This window comes from Eschrichtius robustus, chromosome 11 (assembly GCF_028021215.1).
Source record: "Eschrichtius robustus isolate mEscRob2 chromosome 11, mEscRob2.pri, whole genome shotgun sequence".
In the NCBI taxonomy this organism is placed as follows: domain Eukaryota; kingdom Metazoa; phylum Chordata; class Mammalia; order Artiodactyla; family Eschrichtiidae; genus Eschrichtius; species Eschrichtius robustus.
Genome location: NC_090834.1, coordinates 72,723,986 through 72,745,293, shown reverse-complemented (window position 1 = coordinate 72,745,293; position 21,308 = coordinate 72,723,986). Strand labels below are relative to the sequence as shown.

At 43.8% G+C, this 21,308-nt stretch overlaps 1 protein-coding gene across 8 annotated transcripts in view; it reads right to left on the bottom strand.

The window, feature by feature from the left end:
* The window catches only part of INSC (INSC spindle orientation adaptor protein), a 128,896-nt gene that overhangs the window by 52,895 nt on the left and 54,693 nt on the right, over nucleotides 1–21,308 (bottom strand). For 7 of the 8 annotated variants that reach the window (XM_068555128.1, XM_068555135.1, XM_068555130.1 and 4 more), the window contains exons 3-6: nucleotides 16,512–16,571; nucleotides 10,867–11,212; nucleotides 9,842–9,894; nucleotides 8,582–8,705 (exon numbers count right to left, since the gene is read on the bottom strand). In XM_068555128.1, the coding sequence (XP_068411229.1) occupies nucleotides 8,582–8,705; nucleotides 9,842–9,894; nucleotides 10,867–11,212; nucleotides 16,512–16,571 (583 nt within the window). The remainder of the gene's footprint in view (nucleotides 1–8,581; nucleotides 8,706–9,841; nucleotides 9,895–10,866; nucleotides 11,213–16,511; nucleotides 16,572–21,308) is intronic. The other variant, XM_068555134.1, reaches the window with a different exon arrangement.

The window sequence follows — 21,308 nt, the reverse complement described above, 5'->3', positions numbered from 1 at the left end:
GTGAGAAATTCAGCTGAGTCTCCCTGAAGGGAGTGGGGGATTAACAGAGGAGAGAGAAAACTGCAGACATAATTCATTACTGGAAAAAAAAAAAAAAAAGATGTAGCAGAAAAATGTTATTCAAGACTGAAATATTCAAAAGGTATGGGAAGACGGTGTTCTGAGACGCACATGGCAGAGGGACGGGTTCTCAGTAGGTGCATAAGGCAACAGACTTCAGGAGCATAACAAGAAAACCCTTCCTAGAAGACAGGGTCTTAAGGCCTAAGCAATCCTCAGCGAGAGGCAGAGACAACAGCCATATTATAGAACTAGAGTGCCTGTGTATCCTATGTCAATTTTTTTTTCTCATTTAACCCTAAAAGAATTTTTTAAAATATATGACCCCTTGCACATTTTTAATTTGACAGGTAAAATTTTGCATCATAAGTTTAAAGAACAAAGTTGGAAAGGATGTAATTTCCAGCAGACTATAAATATCGACTAAAATAAAATGATTACATCACTCTTTTAGATGTATCCCATGAAATCTAAATACCAAAACAACTTGATACCATCATCATCCATTTAAAATTACATGAACAATCTCTTTAACATTTGAACATTTTGCATCTTTTCTTTTCGTCTTTAAACTTACATTCCCATTTCCATTCTCCCTCAGAATTTTATCTTAATGTAATACATTTAAGTTTCAAAGTATTTTACTGATCACACTTAATCATGCTTATCATTGAAATTTGAAATTTTCTTTTATTTCCTGTGACTATAAGGCTCTAAGTGTTTAAAAATAATCTCTTCTTGCTCGAATTAGTGTTACAATTATCATCAGTACAATTGGTCAATACAACATAGATGATAAATTTTGATAATTATAAATCATAAAAATTAAAATTTTATCATAAATATATCTCCTAATGAGATGAATGAGGCTTTGTAAACTTTTCAGGTTTTCTAATTCATTTATCCATGATTGAATATTGGCTTAATGCTATATTTTTAGATGTAAATCCTGAAAAATCTTGTTCCCATAAATCCCGTGAAAAGAGGAATGGGAAGAGTATATATAGCCAAGTTGCTCACCCTTTGAGCACATTCTGAGCTATGTAATCACATAGTGATCTATCATCAAACACTATTTTTAATGGTCTGCCAGCTGATAACGCCTACAAATTGGTAGAAGCAAAGAATTGGAAACCATTTGACTTGCAAAACATTTGTCACCCAATCATTAGTCATTCATTCACTTATCTCAATTTCTGAGAAGAATTCCAGAAGTACTTTACCAAGACATATTAAGTAACTCTTAATTATACCCACTACTCTTTCACTTAGAGCACCTTGGATTATCCAAATTATTCAGAAAGGATTAAGAAAATCAAAATATTATTAATTTCATTAACAATACAATTTTAATCAAATATTTTTGTGTGTTTCAAATAAAAAAACTTGAAGCTATTTAATTTATGAAAAATTTAAGAAGCTAATTAATTTATTTAATTTATGGAAAATACCCACCCTATGACCTAATTGGCAAAGACTATTCTTCAAGCCAAGCCAATCAGCCAAGTCAACTTAGCTTTTTCTCAATATAGACCTGACTTCATTTTTAATTAAAAAAATTTTAATATGTATTCCAAGAAATGCTAAAAAATGCTGACAAATAATTTTGGAAATCATTCTGTAAGGAGAAATGCTAAAAACTGTCAATATTAAAATAATACAGACTTAAAATTTGATTTACTTGTGTATATTCCAAAGCCAAGATAAAACAATTTATTAAACTTTTCATAATGCAAAGTAATATATAGCTAACATCGTAAAGTAATTATAAATCTGGGAATATGATAAAAGCCACTGCATTCCTTCAGTAAATAGATGTGTATATGTATTGAACTTTGGTGTTTATTTCAGGAAATAATTAAATAAGGTCTGAGAATAAAAATATCTGAAATCATTCGACTGTATTTTGTAGCTCTTTTTTTTTTTAAGGTATTTTTTTTTGATGTGGACCATTTTTAAAAATTAATTAATTAATTAATTAATTTATGTTTGGCTGCATTGGGTCTTCGTTGCTGTGCGCAGGCTTTCTCTAGCTGCGGCGAGTGGGGGCTACTCCACTGCTGTGCACGGGTTTCTTATTGTGGTGGCCTCTCTTATTTTGGAACACAGGCTCTAGGCACGCAGGCTTCGGTAGTTGTGGCACACGGGCTCAGTAGTTGTGGCACACAGGCTCAGTAGTTGTGGTGCACGGGCTTAGTTGCTCCACGGCATGTGGGATCTTCCCGGACCAGTGATCAAACCCATGTCCCCTGCATTGGCAGGCGGATTCTTAACCACTGCGCCACCAGGGAAGTCCTTTTGCAGCTCTTATGATCAAACTTCACTACGTATTTAAAGGAGAAAAGTATTTATGTTTAAATCTAATTAGTCCAGCTGCCAGCAATTAATTATATCTTTTGCTAAGAGAAAGTAGAAATTAGTGTAAATATTTCATAAAATGTTGTGACAAAATAGTCTTTAACTGCTGCCTTAAATAATGTGCATCAAATCTGAAAAGAAAAATCATGCAAAACTTGTATCTGTGACTTTTACCCAGTATATCTTGAAAAATGTGGTCTTTCTCAAAAATATTCCAGTTACATTTAAAAGAATCATTATCATTAACCTTTAGACATCACTTAGAGTTGAGCATAAGATACAGCTGAAAGGAATTGCTTGCATTTAAAAAGTGCTCCCCAAAAGCCATTTTGAGTGTTTGATTTGTCCCACCTGTGCTCTCTTTGCTTAGTCTAAGGAGAATGTCCCTCAAGAGCTATGCACGATTTGAGAATAAATGGAAATAGAAGGGATAAGATAAATTGGAAACTTTCACAACCAACCCTCCAACACACACACACACACACACACACACACTACCATTCTACCACATTTTTAGATTCAGAAAATCTGCACACTGGACAAAATATACAATTTCTAATGCTTTTCTCAACAGAAATATTAAAAACATGGAAATACACAGAGGCCTAAAGGTTTATGGTTCATGAATGTAGGCTTCTTTTTTGTTTTATCTCCCCATTTGCACTCCAAGCTTTTTGCAAAGAAGGGCAATGCACTATAAGATTTGGGATGGGTGAGGAATATGCCATTCTTTTGGAAAATAATAGAAGGGCTAGTAAAAACTGTGTATTATTAGGAGGATTGTTTCTAGGAAAGAAAACAAATGAAAACTGAAGATCTGGAAATTGATTTCCTTAAAAGTATACGTGCTTGCATTTCTCCTAGGAAATCTTTTGGAACCCAGAGAATGCAATGCATCTGAAGCAGTAGACCACTGGCCCAAGTCACTTCAAGCAGCCGAAATCAGTGTAGCCTGGGGCGGCAGAAATGCAAAGTTTGGAGGGGAGCTTGAAATTAAGAAATGTTGAAAATGCTGGATGGCAAAGAATGCAAATCAAACCAAGTCCTTGTGAAGGAATTACAAATGCCGGGGGTTTTGGGAAGAAGAAACGTATCACATGCCCTTCTATGAAAAAGGAGACATTTTTCTCCCATATATGGTAACCATCGTACCACATCTAACCTGTGGTGGATGCTTTCCCCCTGTGAATGTATGTTCACAAATCCTTGTGGACTGTGGACAACTGAAATAAACTGACATCCTGTTGCAGATGCAACCCAGACAGTATCTGTCACCCACCCTCTTTCTCTCAACTGCAGATGAGTGTCTGTTAAGGTCTTCAGCAACCCTAAAGACAGAGTCTTAGGAAGACATGTTGACTGGAATTCCTGCCCTAAGGATTGAGGATTGGCCTGTTTTAACTTTCTGTGAGCGTAGCAGTAGTGCTGTGATAATACTGTGTATCCAAGGTACTAACTCTTTGGACCCTTTCAAGTACCGTGGGGAAAGACCAGTACAAATTGAGAAGCCCTGAAGAAATCCCTCCCATTGCTGGAGAGACAGCCTGGGCTGTAGCTGCCCAAAGAAACATGACTCCACACACACACACTGGGATGAGACCCTCCTGGCTAAGATGAGCAGAGTAAGAAAATTAAAGAGAATTCTATTAACCTAAGAATCGGGGGCTTTGAGTTATTCCTAAGAGTAAAGGGATTCAGATTTGGGGTTTTTTTGTTTTGATTTTCTTTCACTTTATTTTCTCCCAGGGAACTTTAAAATGAGATAGAAGACCATTTTAAAATTTTGAACATCTTTATATTTCTCATCCTGGCAAGTATGTTTGGATTATCTTTATCTTGCTGTTTAATCACATTGCAGCCTCTGATTACCTATATTGGACAACATAGCTGAGCAAAATCTGAGAATGAGAAAAAGAACAGGAAAGCAAATTTTGAGCTTTAGTTACAAAATCTCCTTAGAGTCAATTTAATGAATGCAATATTTTGAGTCATTTCCAAGCCTTCTGGGAGCAAAGTCTAAATTGCCCACTGGGATTCCAGAAGGATCCACAAAGGAGTAGAGTTTGTTATTTGGGGGGGATGGCTTCCTGAAGGTGTGAAAAGTCTGCCTCACAGGCAGCTGACCTCCTCCTCCAAAGGGCCCAGCCACACCCCTGCCTGACCACAGCCAGATAGATGAGGCCAATAAGATAATAGGACAAGAACTGTGAACACGAAGGGGTAATACTTGGTCCCCACTCTTCCTGCTCCACTAGGGAGAGAGTTCAGCCGCACCACCTCTGCTGGCCTCAGTCCCCACCCCTCCACGTCACCCTGCCGAGAGGGTAAGGATGAGACAGTGAGTCTGGAAGAAGGAACCGAGTATGTTTAGCTTAGCGCCTGCCTCTTTCCTCTTAGGACGTGTCCCTCTGGTCTGACCTCTGTCACAGGATAGGTGCCTGTGCCTCAGGTGATGTCTGAGGTTGACCAGCTCTGTCTGGGACAGGGAGGGGAAATTTAGGGGTGAGATGAAGTTTTAACAAGTTCACTCAGCCAGAGAGCCAGAGATACAGTCCCTAACCAGTTTTATTAGAATAAAGGTGATATTTTAAACTAAAATAAATATTGATTGATGGAATGAAAGGATGAATGCATATACAATCTATCCACATGAAGCGGAGTCGAGGATTCAGAGGTACAGGTGAGAGTTGATTTATTCAATAGAGAGTCCCCTAGAAGTCGTCTTCAAGTAAATCATCTTTCCTAAATCAAGTTTTTTCCTCTTACCTCCCACATGGCTAATCCTTTAATCTGAGAAAGTTTAATCCTTAATGTTCATTAATTTCCCATTGGTGGCTCCTAACGGTTAAGCCTTAAATTTCCAAGCCCACCAAGTAGTCAAATTATCTCAATAAATAATTAGTAATTAGGTGATTAGGAGGCTCTTTTTAGCAAAGCTTGTTGTTAGCTTCTCTTAAGGTAGCTCAGGTCTGTAGTGAATAAAGCCACTGACGCAATCAGAAGCGTGCCAATTACTCCTGTGTTGTCTTATTTAATGCTAACAACAACCCACGGTAGAGGTGAGGAAACTGAGGAAATTAAGTAACTTGCCCAAGTTTGTAGATGCACTAAGTAGCACATTCAGGATTTGAACCCTGATATGCCTCCAAACGCCATGCTCAATCCACTACCCCACAAGGCTCACATTCATAGAATTACATACTATCAAGATTGGAAGAAATCTTGCAAGTCACTCAGTCCAACCTCCATCTACTGCCGATGTCCTCCCAGGCATGACTTTCCCACCTCAGTGATGGGGAGTTCCTAAGGCAGCCCCTTCTACTGCGGGGCAGCCCTATTGCTTTGCCAACCCCTTTTTCCATGGAATGTCCTATAGATTCACTTCACTGGCCCAAGGTCCTTCTTCCCTTAGGAGGTAGCAGAGTTTCCATTCTTAGATTAAACATCCCTGCTCCTCCAACTATTCCCCACGTACCTTAATCTTCGGCCCTTCCCCATCCTCCTAGGAAGCTCCTCTGAGCACAATCATTGTCTCAATAACACATCTGGGGTCTGGAGCTGGACATAACATTGCAGGATGGAGCAGACCAGTGCCGAGTAGTGCTATATTATCACTGCCCTTCTTGTAAGCACCATTCCACCATGTATGGTGTTTTTGTGGTGGGCGTGGAGGGGGGATGGAAAGAGTACTGTTCCTCTGCTCAAGAGCCTACATGGCTCCCTAGTGCAAAAAAGGCTTTTCCCAACTTGCATTTCCTGAAACACCAGCATCCCAGAATAAATGAATGGGTGTTTTAAGAATAAAAAAGATCTGTGACTAGGTAAGTTTGGAACACACTGCTTAACATTCATTCATTGATAAATCTTTATTGGATGCCTGCTGTATGCCAGGTACTGTTCTAGTCACTAGATATATATTCATGGACAAAAAAAAGCAAAACCCCTGTTTACGGAAACTATAGGTCAGACAAGAAATACTATGAATGTGTGAGGACCTTTTAGAAGATTTGTAACACACAATAACACATCATAAGAGAAATGCTGATGCAAAAAAAAATAAGCTTAATTTCATTTATGTCAAGATACCCCAAGTGTAGGATCCTTGTATAATTACTAACATCCTAGAGAAGAGGATTTGGGTTACCTGTTTAGGAAACACGTGCTCACAACACTGAACAGATTACCCTGCCTTCAGCCAGTGTATCTCTTTATGTCACCACTGTTTTGTATGGAAACTTTCTAATGTAAAAGGATGCTAAAGATCAACCAAGAAATATTAAGAGCACAGCAAGCTCAGCCCAAAGGAGGGCTTAGAGGACGCCACTGGGCATGTGGGAGGGAAGGGGGGTTGTCAAGAAACTAACAAATACGCAGAGGAATGGAGGACAGACACTGCCTCTCCCACCGGGGGAGGGGGACCAATGGGGGACTCAGTTCTAAGAGAGAAGCAGCTGATCCAACAGCTCCCAAGCTGAGCATCAATGATGCAGGTGGCCAGACTGGAAATGGGGCAGGATTTAGCCAGGGAAGTAGAAGCACCGGCTCAGGAATTCCACCCCAAACAAGGTCAGGATGAGGAAAAAACAGAATGGACCCAGTGCCCCAGGAAATCAGATACACAGTCGACAAAGCCCAAGTAGGCTCCTGACAGCCCAAGGAGCTTTTCCCAGGATTCTGTGACGGGGAGCATCAAAAAGACAAGCTACCCTTTGCCCCTGGTAGAAAGAGCAAAGGAGTACTTCCAAACCCAGCTGGCTTCCATTTACAATCCAACAGAACTCTTTTAAGCCCTTTTAAGTGAAGCTGGTACTGCCAGGCGAGAGGGCACCAAAATGGCCTACAAAGCATCAGCGGGCACCTGTGCTGCTGCTCAAAAATTCCTCCAGGCTCCTCTCCTCCCCACCACTAACCTCAATACCCTCGCTCATCACTCCTTCAATTTCTTCACCCACTTCGGCCCCATGTTCCACTGGGTCCCTCTGGGACTTGATGGTTCCATTTGGGACATTGGCCCTAGCTTGAACCACCACCTGCCGGTACGCCTGACTGTCAACATTTGCTCATCGTGTCAGCTCCGGGGGCCCAGCCCTGGCCCTTCCCTTCCCTTGTCCCAGACTCTCGGGGCATGGAGAGTGAACGCCGCAGACCCTTCTGGGTTGGGAGGGTCAGGCTGCACAGGGCCAGCTGCCCCGACCAGCAACTGAGCCATGTCAGAAGGGCCTGTGCCGTGTACAAGACGAGCCAGACACATAGGAAAGAGAGAGAGGAAACTCTGGGATAGGTAGAAAGGCCAAGTTTGGAGAGAAGCCGATATGGGAAGGGATTTGTTATTTGTGGAAAGCTTTTATTTGGTGGTGGGAAAAGAATGGCAAATATGTAACACAATATTTCTGTAACTATAAATAACATGCAAATACCTTTCCTAATGAAAACCATATGGAATCAGCTTTTCTGGGAGGCTTTTAAAAATAGGAAAAGGCAAGAGAAGGAAATAATATGTATTTAACCCATACTATGTGCTAAGCACTTTTCATACGTTGTTTGCTTAGTCTTCTCACTTCTCTTCTGCGGAAGGTTTTCACTTTATATATGAGGAAAATGAGGCGATGGATTAAGGAATTGGACCAAGGTCCCATGATAAACCACAATTTGAAAGTAGATCTGTCAGGTTCCAAAGCCCTCGTTCTTTCTGAAATCAAGTACCACCTTCCCTAGAGGCAGGGGCTGGACTAGCTGACCTTTCTAGATTCTTCTCTACTGCCAGGATATCCAGAATTGACTTGATCCCAGCAGGTGCCCTAAGTCTTTCAGGAATATAAGGATCTATTGTGTGCACTGTGAACAATAACTCAACAGAGAAGATTTAAGGTGGTGGTAGCAGCACTGAAAGTGCAATTGGGAGATGCTGGGCTCTGCCACTGCCTTGCTGTGTGACCTTAGGTCAGTACCTGCCCTCTCTGGGCTCTAGTTTTCACATCTGGAAAATGCAGAATTGGGCTAGATGGTCAGGAAGACTCCGCTCAGCTCTGACAGTCCTGTCTCTCCGGTGTTGGAGTTCGCTTTGGTGGTCTGAGGAGGATGTCCCCCAAGAAAGCCCACTTTAGAGCTTCCCCGAGCTGGGCCCAGTCCCTCTGCCCACCTCCCCTGTCCAGCGCACACTGACCTGCACCTCCCGGGTCAGGGCCAGCTCCAGCAGCTGGCCAAAGTGCTGGCCCAGCGTGCTCAGGGTCTCACTCACACAGGCCTTCATCGACTTCAGGATGTGCTCATTCTCAACCTGGAGGCACCTGGAGAAAGAAACCCTGGGTGGGCCACTGTAAGGGGCAGGCACTCAGCCCAGAGCCACATTAGGGGACAGATCCGGGCCTGCAATAGGCCTGGTGGTGATGCAGGTGGCCTGGGAGGATGACATCAGCTCCTGGGGAGTCAGAGATGGAATATTCCAAGGCTGGCTCGTCCCCTGGCTTCCTAGTGTTCAAAGAAGTGCTAGCCTGAAATAGGAGCTAACGGTCTATGTTGCCAGGAAGAAAGGCCATCAGAAAGCAGCCAAATCCATAACTCTGGGCTTCTTCCTGGGAGAATCTGCCATCATTAAGGCCAGGGTCTAGGGATGGTGGATGGGAGTCGTAGAGGAGGGTTGCTGGTGTGCCAGGTATGCCGTGCTAACTCTAAAGGTATATGGCAATGCCCGTGACCCTTTAAGAAATAGCTGCCTAAAGCGTGCAGACAGGAGCCTTGAGGATTTTCTCCTCACACAGGAAGATCAAGATCAAATCCACCCCTATGACCTGAGAATGTTTCACAATGGAAGGCCAAAGACCCCATGGCAGTCCTAGGAATGTCAAGTTCCAGGTTTTTCTTCTAGGGCCTGGGGGCTGGAAGGGGTGAGGGAGAGTGTCAACACACACCCAGGTGTGCATACAGACAAGGTTGAGTGTGTGTACGTTTCTGAGTGTAGACGTATGTGTGTTTATGTATGTGAGATACGGAGAAGAGGGTGTGAGTGTATTTCTGTGATTGCGTGAGTGTATGTTTATATATCTGTGCATGTCTGTGAAATCCTTGTCAATGTGTATGTGAATATAAAGGTGTGTCTGCTTTCACCTTGCCTTGACTTTGGAGATCAAGGGGCTTCCCAAAGCTGTGAGAAACTTTTTCCTTGTTACCAACCCTCAAGAATCCTCTTTCTTCCTATGCCCAGGCCTCTCCTCTGCCTTTTACATTCTCCCAGGCCTGAAAGTGGAGCAGAAAATCCCAAGGGAGTCTTTTAAGGTTGCTGATGAAAGTCAGCAAAAGGAAACTCCCAGACCACCACCAGGCCTCCCCACTCCCACTGTCCCTGTGGGAGAAGATGCCAGCCCCTTCCCCTGCCTGAGGACGGGCTGGCAGACCCTGTCTAGATTCACCCAGAGGCCAGATTTACCTCTCTGTGACCGCTGACAGCTCTGAGCACTTCTCCATTAGCAGCTTTTCAATCTGCAGAAAAATAGATCAATTTTATTCAATTCAGTAAGCATTGGTCGAGGACCAACTGCTGAGCTGGGCCCTCTGGGGCATAAAGATGAAGAATCAAATCAGCCGATTTGGAAAACAGGCATATAAACTATAACACAGTGTGATATGGATGGCAAAAGAGATCATCCTCAGTTGCTCTGGGGGCTCAAAAAAAGAAAACTGAGCAATTAGTTATGCTGGGGGATCTGGGAAGCTTCGGAGAGGAAGGGGCATTTGAGCTGGGTTTTAAAGAATGAATAGAAGTTTCCTGTCTGCAAAGTGGAGCAAGGAAAAGGGTAGAGCACTAAGGTGCAAAGGGATGCCAGAAGAAAGAGAAATAAAGGGGGATTTTCAGTGGTTTGCTTTGGACTTGGAGGAGATTCAAAACCATGGGCTTTGGAATTACAAAGCCTTAGATTGAATCCGGCTTATACCATTCACTGCATAACTTTGGGCAAGTTACTTAGGCTGTCTGAGTTTCTGTTTCCTCATCTATAAAGTGAGGACAACAACACTAACTAATATTTTTAATTAATTTAATTTAATTAGGACTCAGTCCTCACAACAGACCTACGAAATAAATGCTATTATTATACTCATTAGGTTGATGGAACTGGGGCACAGAGAAGTTAAGTAACTTGCCAAGGTCACACAGCAGACAGAGCTGACACTTGAGCAGGCAGGGGTGTATTTAACCATTGCACGGTGTCTCTCAGTGGTTATGTTGGCCTCAGAGGTTGTTCAAGGTAAATGAGATGTATGTAAAAACATCTAGCACAATTCCTAGAACAGAGCAGATACTCAGTAAAGGTCCTTACTGTCTTCCCTGCTTCATTGGAAGTGGAGAGAGGTCCCTGAGGCAAGAAGAGATAGGACACTACACAATTCAGACCCACTCTTCTAAAAGGCAACCCCATTCCGAGTGCCCACCCACGCCCATGCCAGGCAACCCACCTGGCCCGTCTCCTGCGAGGAGCTCCTGCTGACAGCGCTGTACTCGCTGACCATGGAGCGGGCGTGGCAGGTCAGTCGCACGCTCATGCTATGGACGCGCGCCCAGCGGTCCTGGGCCAGCTTCTGCCCGATCCTACGCAGCTCAGTGCTGATGACCCAGCCCCGCTTGAGCAGCAGCTGCAGGGGGTCTCCGGGGCCAGAACCGCCTGCCAGGATGAGGTCGCCCTGTGCATCCTCCTCCAGGCTGATGGGCTTCGCCTGCAGGACACACATGCACTCACACTCCGTCATGAGCTTCAGGTCCTCCATCCAGCGCTGGACCGAGTCCACCTGCATCAGGTGCAGCCTGCAGCCGGGGAACAGTGCCATGAAGGCTAGTAACACTCCACAATTTCCAAAGGTTTCAATTCCAAGCCATCTGGTGTTTACTAAACACCTACTATATGCTCATCACTGTTTCTTGCATTCACTTACCTTAATCCTCTTATTTCTCATTATGTCCATCTTACAGATAGTAAGATGTTTTGAGGGCAGATGACCAGACAAATCAGGCAATGAAGTCTGACAGAGTAGCAGATTATCTTTACAATAAGAGGAAAATAGAAATAGCCTAAATATCAAATATTAGCTATGCCAAGTAAGCTATGGTACAGCTACATGGTTATATAATGTGCACTTATTTAAAATAATGCTTTCCAAAAGTTTATAGCAAAGAAAAATGTGTGCACTAATAAAATAAAAACACAGTATGCAAAGCAGTATGCAGAAATGTAAACACAATTATTATAACTATGTTTAAAAGCTATATCTAGAAAAAATGTTTAAAAGAAATATTAAAATACTAGTGGTTCTTTATGGGTGGTGAAACGAAAAGATTTTTCATTTGTTTTCAACTTTTCTCTAATTTCCAAATTTACTTTCATAAGCATATATACTAATTTTGTAATGGAACAAAATTAAAATTAACAAAAATAAAATTCACTCCAAAATTCACTTAGTCAAATAATAGTAATATCAGATCATTAACAAAGCTTTGAACGTTGCTTGAATGAATTATATTTAATATCACATAAGTGCCAGACACTGTGGGAAAAGTGGAGATCAACATGCCACGCCTCCCCTCTCATGGAGCTTTTGATCTGCCTAAAGAATCAAGACACAGTAATGAGAAGTTAAAAAACAATAGATTTCAACATCATTTGAAGGTTATGACAGAAGAAGACACACACACTTAACCTTTAAGGCTGGGCTCAAGCCCCTTTGCCTTGGCTTGTAACAGTGTTCTAACTAGTCTTTCTGTTGCTAATCTTACCTGCCTCCAGCCATTCTCCACCTGCCACTAGTCATTCACTCATTCCACAAGAAAGTATTCAGTGCCTACTACGTACCAAGTACTGTTCTAAGCCGGGCTATAAGAGCAAGCAAGTAGATAAAAATCATTTCCCTTGTAAAGGTTACATTCAAGTGAGAGGACAGTCAACTTCCAAAGTAATTTCCAAAATAAATATGCAGTGCATACAATACGTTGGAGGTGGTCAGTGCTATGAAGGAAAAGAACAGGAAAAAAGGATAGAGAGTTGTGGGGGTGAAAGGGGGAGTAGGCACTGCAATGTAAAATATGTGGATCAGAGAAGGGTCACTGAGGAAGGGACCTTTGAGCCAAGACGTGAAGGACATGAGGGAGTGAGCCATGTAGATATCTGGGGGGAAATTGTTTCAGAGAGAGAGAACAGCAAGTGCAAAGGCCCTGAGGCACAAGTGTCCTTGAGATGTGTGAGAAAGACAAGAGTTAACCTGGCAGAGAGTGGGATGGAGGACTTGAGGTGAAAGCAGTGGAGGGTGGAGGTGAGCAGACCCTATGGAGCTGTGTGGGACAAGGTGAGGATTTGGCTTTTATTCTGAGTCAATACAGCACCCAGAAGGCATTGATGAGGCCAGGTAAGTAGAGCCAAGGTATCAAGCAAGACTGAAATGATAGCAGAATGCTCCAATTATCATGGTTAAAATCACGCCTTCATATTTACTGTTATTTAATGAGGAGTAGGACTTTCTGAACAATGCAGCTGTTTGTCTATAAGGCTTTTAAATGTAATTTTTAACCACAAAGCTTATACTGTTTATGCAAATTGTGCATGTGGTTTCTTATAGCTTTTTAAATTGTTAAAAATAAAAGCTTACCAATAACCTTTCCTTCTCCCTCTCCCTTCATGAAAAATAGCTATTATATTTTGTAAAGAATTTGAATAGATGATAGATAGATGGATAGATAGATAGATAGATAGATAGATAGATAGATAGATGAAAAATCACTTTGTGGATATACCACAATTTATTAAACCATTTTCCCATTGCTGGGAACTCACTTTGTTTCCAGTTCTTGGCCACTATAAACACACTTACACATATGCCCTTACATAACCAGTATCTTCATTCTATGCCATAGAGCCCCAGGATTAGGAGTGAAACTCTATAGATGTTGCCATATTGGCTCCCCAAGGCAGCAATGCATCCCATTCCCCCAACAATGCAGGAGAACTTCCTATACATATATCTTGTTACTCCCCTGCGTGAGTCCTCAGTGTCCCCCCACTGACCACTCCCCCATAAGTTAAAATTCCTGAGGCTCAGATGGGGAGTCTCCAAGATCTGGCCCCAGCCTCCCTTCCCACACAGCTCCCTTTTCCATCTTCCCTCATATCTTAGCACCCTCACCATAAACACACTACACTCCAGGCACACTCAACCTTCCTGTTTCCCAAGCGTGGCTCTCTTTTACAGTCTCCCCCATGGCCTTGCACAGACAATTCCTCTCTCAGATCGGAATCCCCTTTCCTTCTTCTCTACCTGGCAAGCTCCTATTAACCCTGCAATACCCAGCTCTCGTGTTACTTTCTCTGAAGAGCCTCAGTCAGAGCTTATCAGCTGCCCCCCAGGACCCCCGCCTCTCTGTGCATCCTCCATTGGAGCACTAATAACGTTCTATTGCAATTTGTATGTTTGTCTGAACTCTCCAAGTCCTGTGAGGGACATCCCTCGTGTCTGGTTTATTACCAGTGCCTGACATATACCAGCTACACATCTGAACGAGCGGCAGGCATTTACTGCCATGCCTCTGCAGAAGACTCCACCTCCCCAGGGAGTACCCCAAGAACAATGTCAACTAAAAAGAATGCACAACCTAAAAACTGAGAATTATGTTTTATTTGGCGGACAAAACTGAGGACTTCCAGTCTGGGAGGCAGCCTCTCAGAACAGCTCTGAGAGACTGATCCAAAAAGGTAAAGGAGGAACCAGGATACATAGGATTTTTTGCAACAAAGACCAAATAGTCGGAACATCACAACATTACTGTTAAATAAAGAAAAGCAGACATCTCAAGTTAATGAATTTAGCACTTTACTGTGTATGGGAAGATGCAAGAGTCTGGGCTCACTGAAATCATTCCTTTGATATGTACCTTAGCTATCTAGGGCCAGTATCCTGTGCTTTCCCATCCTGCGTCCCCTCAGGGTGGCTGCAGAGGCTGAGGGCTTGACTGCGGGCAGCCCATTTGTCTCCATCCTGAGTTCCCTCGGGGCTCACCTTTGTGGGCAGCTGTAGTGGCTTGATGGCTGCAACATCCTTCGTTTACTGATATGGCAGGCAACATTTTTCATTCACGACAACATGATTGGAAAGGTGATATAGAGGATGGAAAAGTCTATGACCCTCATGTTCTAGAGATACAGAACTGGGAGGCAAAGCGACCTAGGGGCTTTTAGGGGGCAACAAATGAACTAGCCACTCACTCACTGACTCATTCTCTCCATAAACACTTTGCAGTGGACATCTGTTGTTTTTTTCTTCCCAGCAACCTCCCTCCTTCTGCCATCAGTAGCAAAGACGAGTTATATTAGCTGCCTCTTGGGGCAACCTAGGCTTCAGGGTTTCTCTCCTCTTTGGGGAAGGCCCCTCCTCCCAAACACAGAGTGGTCCCCCAGGGGAAATATCTGCACTGTGTGAAGACACCCTTGGCCATAGCTGGTGGTTAATCCATGGGTGGGCTCCTGAACCAAGCTGCATGAATCCAATTCCCTCTCCCCAAACTGTGAAACTTAGAACCAAGAGTTACACAGACTGGAGTTGTTGGACCCGGGTCACGTTCGTGACGGCAAATTCAGTTGTTCCACCAGGAACTCCAGCATCATTTGGGGACTGGGAAATAAGGCCAAGAGTTAACTTCTATTGCTTGCAACCAAAGGAAACTTTTCTAAAGCACAAGTTCACAAATAACTAAGCAGAGTTGAGTCGGTGCCATCCCTTAGAGAAAAGGTTTTCTGGGAATTCAAAGAAGGGAGCTACTCCTTTCAATTGGAGATCAGGGGACGGTTCACGTAGAAAGTGGCATTAGAGCCGGGTAGGGTTCGGACACACGAAGACAGCGGGAGAATCTTCCAGGGTGCAGCAGACAACAGGACAATGAGTAGGTTAGTTGGGCTAGAGATATATATTCTGGAAAAGAGGGAGCTGTGAAGGGCAAATCTGGAGAAGGGGGAAAGCCCTGATCTTGAAAAACTTTGAAGCCAGAGTAGGGGTTGGGCATTTATGCTGAAAGCTACAAGAAGCTATCCAAGAGCGGCAGGCAGGGCAACAGGGGTAGAGACCAGTGGAGTTGAAAGACTCCTACCTAAATCACAACAGCTGGAGCCAGCACCCAGCACAAGGGGAACCCATGGTGCTGGGGTGGGCTCTTAGCATGTCTCCCTGTGGAAGAGCTCTGGGGTCCTCACGGGGGAGTTACTCATACCCCCTTACTTCTGGCCTGGGTGGGAAAGGGCCGTGGAAGAACCAGGTAGAGAGAAAAAGGGAGTCAGAGCCACCACACGCCTCTGGTGTAAGCCCATCCCAGGAGGCCTGATTAGATCCCAAACCCATATTTTCATCACCTGCCTTCACCCCCAACTCACACGCAGGCATTACTCAGTTCTTGCTGTTTAAGATCTTTAAAAATTAAAAAGAAAGTGAGATTTTACAAGCTGTGTTGATTAAAATCCTAGCTGATTTATCACTCTGCTGGTAAGAGAAATGGAATGACAAAACTTGATTTCCCCAGTGTTTGTGCATTTGTGCCCATGCGTGTCGTGTTTGCGGATGTGAGCTCATTCGGGTGTCTGTCTATATTGTCTGTGCGCCGGTGTCTGGGTGTCTGGGTGAGAGTTTGTGTATCTCTACCTGCGTAAATACTCAGATGGGTTTGTGTGTTTACTGGTCTTGCGCCAGAGAAACTCGATGATTAAAAACGGATGGGGTGGGGTGGGGCTTGAGCGTGGGCTGCGCTTAATCACTCAATTCCAAAGAAAAGAGTATACTAAGTGGAGAAAAAAAAGTAGCTTTGCAGTGGAGAAACCTGGCAAATACCACCTTAACCAAGAGATCAAAGTGAATCTCACTGCTGATAAGCCACGTTGATAGCACGTACCCCTGATACAACGTGATGAAGACACTTCACCACTGCAGCGTTTTCCCTGAAACCCATAACTCAGTCTCATCATAGGAAAAACACTGGGGACCCAAACCAAGGGACGTTGTACAAAAGACCTGACCAGTACTCATCAAAACAGTCAAGGTCATCAAATACAAGGGGAGACCGAGAAACTGTCACATACCAGAGGAGACTAAGGAGACGTGACGATGACGACATGTAACAGGATGTCCTGGATGGAATCCTGAAACAAAAGAGGACACTCGTGGAAAAACTAGTGAAATCCGAATAAAGTCTGGAAATCAGTCAATAGTAAAGCACCAACGCTGCTTCCTTAGTTGTGGCAAATGTACCAAGCTGCTATTAGACATTAATCAGAGGAACTGGGTATGGGGTATATAGAAACACCGTGCACTATCTTTGCAACTTTCTGTAAATCCAAAACTACTTACAAAATTTTTTTTAAGTTTCTTTTAAAAAGATGAGGTTCGGCAGGGAGGTGGAGTCCAGAAGACAAGCCTGAGGGTTTTCTACCCCAACTCGCCAGAAAGAATCTGACATCACTTGCTTCTTCCCCAACCAGAAGCATGGGCTGAGACGGTCTGTCTCTCTGACTTTGTGTCATAAGCCCCTCAGAAAGAAGCCTTAGAGCAGCGGTCCCCAACCTTTTGGGCACCAGGGACCGGTTTTGTGGAAGACAATTGTTCTAGGGACTGGTGGTGGGGCTCGGTGTGTGGGGTCTGGTTCAGGCGGTAACGCGAGCGATGGAGAGTGGCAGATGAAGCTTCGCTTGCTCGCTGCTCACCTCCTGCTCTGCGGCCCGGTTCCTAACAGGCCGCGGACCAGTACCAGTCCACAGCCCGGGGCTTGGGGACCTCTGCCTTAGAGCATCAAAGCTCCAGTGGATGGGAAGGAGAAACCTGGCTAAGGAGCCTGAGGCGGAAGGACAGATGGTCCCCAGTTGGGCTAGGGGATGGAAGTTGTCCTCTCGGGGGAAGAAACAGTGCAAGCCTAGCTGGCTTTGCCTTCAGTCGACCCCATCAGCTGCCCTAGAGCCCAGCAAGGGCTGGATCCCAGGCCAGCCTCTTGGACCTGCGCCTTCTATGCTTAGCTACCTCAGGGAGGCCTCCCTCTGGCGGTCAGGCCCTCAGACTGGCTCAGGAAGATCCCGCTCCCTCCTTAATTGCCTGAACAGGCCTTGAACCAGAGCTTCCTCAGGACAGAACCGCTTATCCGGTAAAGGCCTTGAGCATAAGAGGAGCTTCCGGAGGCCCAGGCCAACAAGGTTTGCACGTCTGCACGTAGGGGTAGAAAGAGCTGGCTCTGCTGCTCATAATCTGTGTAATTGAAGGCAGGCTGCCACTGCTGCTGCCTTTTTTTTTCTCCTTTTTCTGATATTTTTATTGAAATAACATATGTATATAAAAGTGAACAAATCATAATATCAAGCTGCAGTTCGATGAATTTTCATAAGGTCAACACACCCTTGTATCCAGGAACCAGATAAAGAAATAGAATATTAGCAGCATCCCAGAAGTCTCCCTTGCACCCCCTTCTGGACACTCCCCAGCCAGAATAACCAGTATCCTGACTCTCACAACATACATTAGTCTTTTGAGTAAGTTTCTTAACCTCTCTGAGCTTCAATTTCTTCACCTGTAAAACAGAGATAATGATAGAACCTTCCACAATGAGTTGATGGAAGCATTAAATTAAATGGTGAACGTAAAGGGCCTAGGACAGTGCATAGCACAAAGGAGATGCTCAAAAATGTTCATTCTCTTTGCTGCCTTTCCCCATATGCAACACTTTAGCACCTCTAATAATTATAATAGAGGCTAGAATTTAGTGAGCACATTCCATGTGCTGAGCACTGTGCTAAGTGCTTTACATGAATTATTTGATCTACTCAGGACAACTGTCTGAGTTGGGTCTTATTATCATCCCCATTTTACAGATGAGGAAACTGAGAGGCAGAGAAGTAAAATCACCCAGGTAAAAAGCAGTAGCGCTGAGATTGAAACCCTAGTCTCTCTGGTTCCAGAGTTTACTCTTAACTGCTATGCTTTACTGCTTCTCATTCTGCCTGCCCCTCAAAAAAGATGAAGAAGAGCAGAGAGCAAGATAAGATGCCTTAACACAGGGAGATATGCAGGGCCATTTTCCCAAGAAAGAACTTCAGGGGCTGCTTATCAGCAACAGGAAGATGAAGGAAAACTATGAGCCACTGGCTCTGCCTAAAGCTCTGGGTAGCGGCAGGACCAGGATCACGGGCCCCAGAGATGTAATTGCTGCTTTCAGGCCAAACCCACTCCCGGCCGTGCAGTTCCAGGAGCTGCCTTCCAGGGTGACAGCCTCAGAGATGAGGACAGACAAGGGGCGCCTGTGGGGAAAGCAGAATCTGGTTTTCTTTAAGAATGAGCTTAAAATAACTTCTATTTCTAGAGATTGTTTAAACAGTTACCTCCTCTTTCTCCCCCAGCAGCAACCAAACATACAGAGAAGAATAAACGAGCAGAGTAGTAAGCCCATGGACCCCTGCCTCCTCCTGACCCCGCTCAGTGGCTCATCCCACTTAGGTCCAAGGCCAGCTCTGACCAGGGAAGGGAGGACGTCGGAGGTTCTGGCCCACCAGCAGGTGGAGGGCAAAATGGGTTGATGCTCAAGGCATGTGTATACCTATGAAGCCTGACTTTGCCCAGCTTGCTTTGCACCCAAGCTGCCCTAGTTACAACTAAACCATCGGGATAATAATATAATTGTGTTTAGCTAAAAAACAAATAAGTAATAGAGAATTGGATGAAAAGCAGCTCTGAGGTCACAGGGAAAGGGAAAATAGACAAAATCCACCAGTAATAACAATTAATATTTATTGGACCCCAGGACTGTACAATTATCATGTAGTATTTTATTCTCACAGTAACCTGATTAAGTGAATACTCTTATTGTCTCCACTTTACGGATGAGAATACAGAGGTGCAGAAGACTTACATGACTTAAGAGAGCCAGAACTCCATGTAGGCAGCCTGATTTCATAGACTATGTGCATACTGGACATACTAAATGGTTTCTCCACCTGTCTCTCTTGTCCACCAGACTTTGAGATCTCCTCAAGGGCAGGCACTGTCTGATTTATCTCAGCATCACGAGCACTCAGCACAGGGCCTGACATATAGCAGGTGTCAACATATACTTAATTGAATCAAGTAAGCCAGAGGCCACCTGGGAAACGGATTGTGAGCCTTGCCATGCCAGATGAAAATATTTCCAGAACTTGCAGTGTGTCATGCAAGATGAGCATGAGTGCCCTGACCTGGCACATGGATTGGAATCCCTGAACTCACCCCTTCCTCTCTTCTGGGGCTATACTTCAGAAGATGTGGACTCTGTCTTTGACTTGGATGTCAGAAAAAGCATAGGTCAGCTCCTTGCGATAATTTTTTCCCTGTGGTTAAAATTTGAGGTTGGGTAAGTAACTAGATACCACAAAAGACATGATAATAAACTTTTTTGTTTTGAATAGAAATACTTAAAACAGGTGTCAGCAGAATCAGAGAGACCTTTGTAAAAGGCATTGTTCAAACATTCCTATATTCCACCAAGCAATGCTCTGGTTGGGTACAGCTTGGACCCTTAGCAACCATTATCCCAATTCTCAGAAATTTCAGGCAAATGGTTTTCCAGTGAGGTGTGGAGGTATATAGCTAAGCCTTGGAGAAGTGGCTGAAGGGAGGTCTGAGCTCCCATAGGAAGTGCCTGTCCCCACATGATGCCTGTAACATAAAATATTCTCAACCAGTTTGATAAGGTTTAAAACAATCCCTGGTCAATTCAATGAAACACTACAGATGCTGATCATGTGCCAGGCTTTGTGCTGGTGACACTTGCCCTTAGGAAGCTCACACTGTCTAAGAGATAAACAGACATAAACAAATATAGCCCACCCTCATTCTCATCTTAACACGATGTACCATAGTGTCAAGTATTTCTAGGAGTTCCTAGAGTTCATCTCATATATATATTTCCCCCCCAAAAAAGACTGGTTCAGTCAACCACAAGGCAGCATTGGATAATTCTGTCATCTTTTCTTCCTTTAGCAGCCTTACACTAGGTATAATTCTAGTTGCCAGGTCCTGCCAGGTCCACCCAGCATGGCTGCCTTTCCTTCTGGGTAATGTCATGCTGTCTGATCTCTACTAGACATCTCTGACTGTCATAGTCACTGCTTCTTCTCTTACTGCTGCATCTTCTAGGTACCACTGTGCCGGCATCAGAGCCAGGCATGACACTGGGTCTTCTGGGCATCATGTGGCTTCTGTTGGGTACCAGTGCTCCCCTCAGAGCATAACCCTGGAGCTAGATTGCCTGGATTAAATCCTAGTCTGCCACTTGCTAACTACAACTTTGGGAAAGCCTCTTTGTATTTCAGTTTCCTCTTCCTCAATGGCAAAAGGGAATGATAATAGTACCTAACTCCTAGGCTTTTTGTGATTATTAAATGAAGTGAATATATGAATATATGAATGTATATATTCACACACACACATATGTATACAAATGTATGTAAATATTTGCTTAGAATAATGCCTGATAGACAATATTGTATGTGTTAGTTATTTCTGGAGTGATTTGAATTAAAGCAGCTGGTAACATCAGAACTTAGTTACTTAAAAGTGAGAGAAATAAGGAAGAATTCTGGAAAGATGAGAGTAGTGGCAGCATAGTTTTTCAATCACTCCAATTCCCCATATAAAAACTTACAGAGCAACTAGATAACAAGGCCAAAACCCCATGGATAATATTTACAGCAAAACTAGATGATAAAGCATTCCTACAAACCTCAAAATACAAGGGGTGGGGGGGGGGCAAACCACCTGCAGCTACAAGACTGCTCGGTATCATCTGTATGAGAGGAAGAAGAAGGAAACAATAAGGTGGCATCTGGAGAACATGGGAAAGGAGAACCCCAATGTAGCCACTG